The sequence below is a fragment of the Anoplopoma fimbria genome, chromosome 9 (genome assembly GCF_027596085.1).
Source record: "Anoplopoma fimbria isolate UVic2021 breed Golden Eagle Sablefish chromosome 9, Afim_UVic_2022, whole genome shotgun sequence".
Taxonomy (NCBI): Eukaryota; Metazoa; Chordata; class Actinopteri; order Perciformes; family Anoplopomatidae; genus Anoplopoma; species Anoplopoma fimbria.
In genome coordinates, this window is record NC_072457.1 from 1,162,978 (window position 1) to 1,167,364 (window position 4,387).

Sequence of the window (4,387 nt, forward strand, 5' to 3'; positions counted from 1 at the left end):
TACTTTTTCCGACATACTAAACTGTCTTTTTTCGACATACTATACTATGACTTTTTTTTTTTTTTTCGACATACTATACCATGACTTTTTTCGACAGACTATACTATGACTTTTTTTCTACACTTTCGACATACTATAGTCTGACTTTTTTTCTACTTTTTCGACATGCTATACTATGACTTTTTTTTTTTTCGACATACTATACTATGACTTTTTTAAATATTTTTCCGACATACTATACTATGACTTTTTCTTCGACATACTATACTATGACTTTTTTACGACAGACTATACCATGACTTTTTTTCTACTTTTTCCAACGTACTAAACTGTCTTTTTTTCGACATACTATATCATGACTTTTTTTAAAAAAAAAAATCGACATACTATACTATGACTTTTTTTCGACATGCAACACTGACTTTTTTGACATACTATACTATGTCTTTTTTTTTTTTCGACAGACTATACCATGACTTTTTTTCTACTTTTTCCAACGTACTAAACTGTCTTTTTTTCGACATACTATATCATGACTTTTTTTTTTTCGACATACTATACTATGACTTTTTTTCTGCCTTTTCCGACATAATATACTTTGACTTTTTTTCGACATACTATGCTTTGACTTTTTCGACAGACTATACCATGACTTTTCTTTTTACTTTTTCCGACGTACTAAACTGTCTTTTGTTCGACGTACTATACTATGACTTTTTTTTTTTTTTTAAATCGACATACTATACTATGACTTTTTAAAAAAAAAAATCGACATACTATACTATGACTTTTATTTCGACATACTATACTATGACTTTTATTTCGACATACTATACTATGACTTTTATTTCGACATACTATACTTTGACTTGTTGCGACATACTATACTACGACTGTTTTTGACTTTTTTCAACATGGAAAACTACAACAAAGACATAGTTTAATGGGTAGAGAGCCGGTCTCATGGAACTAAACTAAGTTGATCCTAGTTCAAATCCCATATACGGCAAATATGTTGGAAAAGTGTCATGTTTAATTAATGCATTAAGCATAGCATTTCGACATACTATACTGCAACTTTTTTCCGACATACTATACTATGACTTTTTTTCTACTTTTTCCGACGTACTATACTATGACTTTTTTTTTAAAATTGACATACCGTATTTTCCGCACTATACTATGACTTAAAAACCTTTAATTTTCTCAAAAATACAGTGCGCCTTATAATCCGGAGCGCCTTATATATGGATTAATTCTGGTTGTGCTTACTGACCTCGAAGCGATTTTGTGTGGTACACGGCGCTCTGTCAACATGTTTTAGTACGACTTTGGTAAACTACAAAGCCGCACCGCAGCAGCATCACGGCTACCGTAGTCAGGAGCGTCATGGAGTAATACACACTGTGCTTCATCATAATATTACAGTGTGTGTGTATAAGGACCAACATGGCTCCTGTCAAGAGACACGCTGACGACGCGGACTTCAAACTCAAGGCTGTCAGTCACGCAGTAGAACATGGGAATAGAGCAGCTGCGATGTTCAACATTAATGAATCAATGGTAGGAAGTGGAGGAAGTTTGACTGACTGACTGTTTTGTTTCGCTAATGCGCCTTATAGTCCGGTGCGCCTTATATATGAAAAAAGATCATTCATCATTCATTGACAGTTTTCGCCTTATAATCCAGTGCGCTATTTACGGTACTATGCTATGACTTTTTTCGACATACTATACTATGACTTTTCTTTCAACATAATATACTAGAACTTTTTTTTTCTGCCTTTTCCGACATACTATACTATGACTTTTTTTCGATATACTATGACTTTTTCGACAGACTATACTATGACATTTTTTTAATTAATGCATTATGCATAGCATTTCGACATACTATACTATGACTTTTTTTTCGACATACTATACCATGAATTTTCTTTCTACTTTTTCCGACGTAATATACTGTCTTTTTTCGACATACTATACTATGACTGTTTTTGACTTTTTTCAACATGGAAAACTACAGCAAAGACATAGCTTAATGGGTAGAGAGCTGGTCTCATGGACCTAAATTAAGGTTTTTCTAGTTCAAATCCCACATGTGGCAACCATGTTGGAAAGGTTTCCCCTTTAATTCAAACTGTCATTAAAAGTCAATGCACTATGCATAGAATGTCAATATATTATACTATACCTTTCTTCCATGAAAGTTTAAATCATACTATACTATGACTTTTGTTTGGACATACTGTACAATGCCTTTTTTTCTATTTTTTCCAACATACTATACTATGACTTTTTATCGACTGAAATCTTTCGACATACTATACTTAATTAACAGAAGCACATTAATATTTACCAACTTTAGACTGGTCTAATTTGCAAGTTATGCAGCCTCGCCATGATTTTTTTTATATCTTAATCAGATGCAGATGTTTGAATTCTTAAAATGTAAGAAATAGGGTAATTTTGAACTGTTAATCTAATGCAAACCGATCACTTGGGCCAGTCAACTTACTGATTTGTACATTAACTAGTGACAGTAAAAATGATGGCAACTACATAGTGGAGCAGGATATCATATTTATTTTAATTATGAAAGCGTTCCTGTCATTTTACACACATCTTGTTCATTCCTAATGGCAGAGAGGACTTCCCTTCCCCCACGTGAGTAGAAATCAAACTATAAGTAGGAGCATTAAATCTGAGTTATTTTAACGTGCAGTTCCTTCAGACTCTCCAGGCTGGCTTCAGGCCCATCTTCTGAGGTCACATATCCAGGATAAGTGGGGAAACACTGGGGAGGTGTTGGTTTAGTGTCGTCTCCTGTCGCTGATGACGAAGGTAGAAACAGTGGAATCAACTTGGCGTGAGCGTAGTCGATCTCAAAGCCCTCAAAAATAAGTCCGATCCCCCAGGCGCCCAACCCCTCCTCCAGAAGCCTCGCCGCCTTCTGGGTTGCCAGCACCAGTTCCTCATAGTCCTCTTTTTCTAGTCTGAAAATATCCGAGGTCAAAGGTCGGCGTGGGACCAGCACAGTGAAGCCGGGGGAGTTAGGGAAAGGAGTGAGAAAGGCCACGTGGCCCTCGTCCTCCCAAACCCGCCACTGCTGCTCCTCCCCGCGAACGATGCGTGAAAACAGGCCGGGGTCAGCCGGATCGACCCCGAGGAACGTCAGGTCGGGTGAAGCGTCGGGAAACGGGAGCTTGGCTCGGATCTTGGTTTGGACTTCAGTGAGGCTGGAGTCAGTCCATCGGGGGCGGTCTTGGAAGTGCAGTACCCGGGGTCAACGGCGTTGTGTTCCTCTTCTCCTGCCAGGTGAGGGCGCCACTCCGTATCCAGACCGTGAAGAGGGAGGACACGGATCTGTGGAAATAAAAAAAAAACCACAATAATATATGTTATTTAAAAACCAAAACTGTGATTCAATCTACAGACAGTTTAGATTTGTGGGACAGGATTATACAAAGAAGGACAATTTGTTTTTAGACAGTTATGAAACAGAAAGTGTTAAAAATCTACACTTGAGTAAATATTTTGCAGCCAAATCATATAGATTACATGATAGTCATTACATTACATTACATTACATTACAGTCATTTAGCAGACGCTTTTATCCAAAGCGACTTACAGGAAGTGTATTCAACATAGGTATTCAAGAGAACTACTAGTCACCAGAAGTCATAAGTGCATCTCCTTTCTTAAACAAGCATCTAAGAGCATAAACCAGAGCAAAAGTACAGTGCAACCTTGGTTTCTTTATAATACATTTAATACTTAACTCGTTTCTTTACAGGGCTTAAACAAATATAATAAAGTAGTTTATGAATATGAGATATGAGTTTATAGGTAATTACAATCCCTCCTCATCATTGTGGAGGTTGGTTTATGGCTTTTTGTCGGTTACACCTACAGTTTATGAGCATATTTATGAGTTACACTCTTTGTCTTCTTCATTCTTCACAGTTCATTTTGTTTATACGCCCCCTGGTGTTTCAGAGAAAAATGCAACGAACAGCATGTTGAGCATAAACATACACAATATATCTATTAAGCACTGGTGTTAGTATTACTTTTATACACTTTATATTCTTACTCTTCTTTTTAATCTTATGTTAATGTTATTCTATCTTAATTTAATTTTCTTTTGCTATATTTATCGTATTTCTTCTTATACACTTAATATTTATTACTATATTGTTCATATATGTTTATATTTTTATTGTATTGTTTTTTTCTTATTCTTCTGTTGTTATCTTTGATTAAACTCTGGCACAAACATTTTCTGTGGGATAATTAAAGTCCTCTCTTATCCTATCAAGTCTTAAAAACGTCATTTGGAATTCCCTGCTTTCGTCTTTAGAAAAAAGTAAAAATATATACTTT

The 4,387-nt window shown here is 35.7% G+C and overlaps 1 protein-coding gene across 1 annotated transcript in view; it reads right to left on the minus strand.

The window, feature by feature from the left end:
• Window positions 1–2,576: 2,576 nt before the first annotated feature.
• The window catches only part of LOC129095382 (uncharacterized), a 6,935-nt gene continuing 5,124 nt past the window's right edge, over window positions 2,577–4,387 (minus strand). The window contains exon 3 of the mRNA XM_054603805.1: window positions 2,577–3,366. Coding sequence (XP_054459780.1) covers window positions 3,175–3,366 — 192 coding nt within the window. The 3' untranslated portion in view covers window positions 2,577–3,174. The remainder of the gene's footprint in view (window positions 3,367–4,387) is intronic.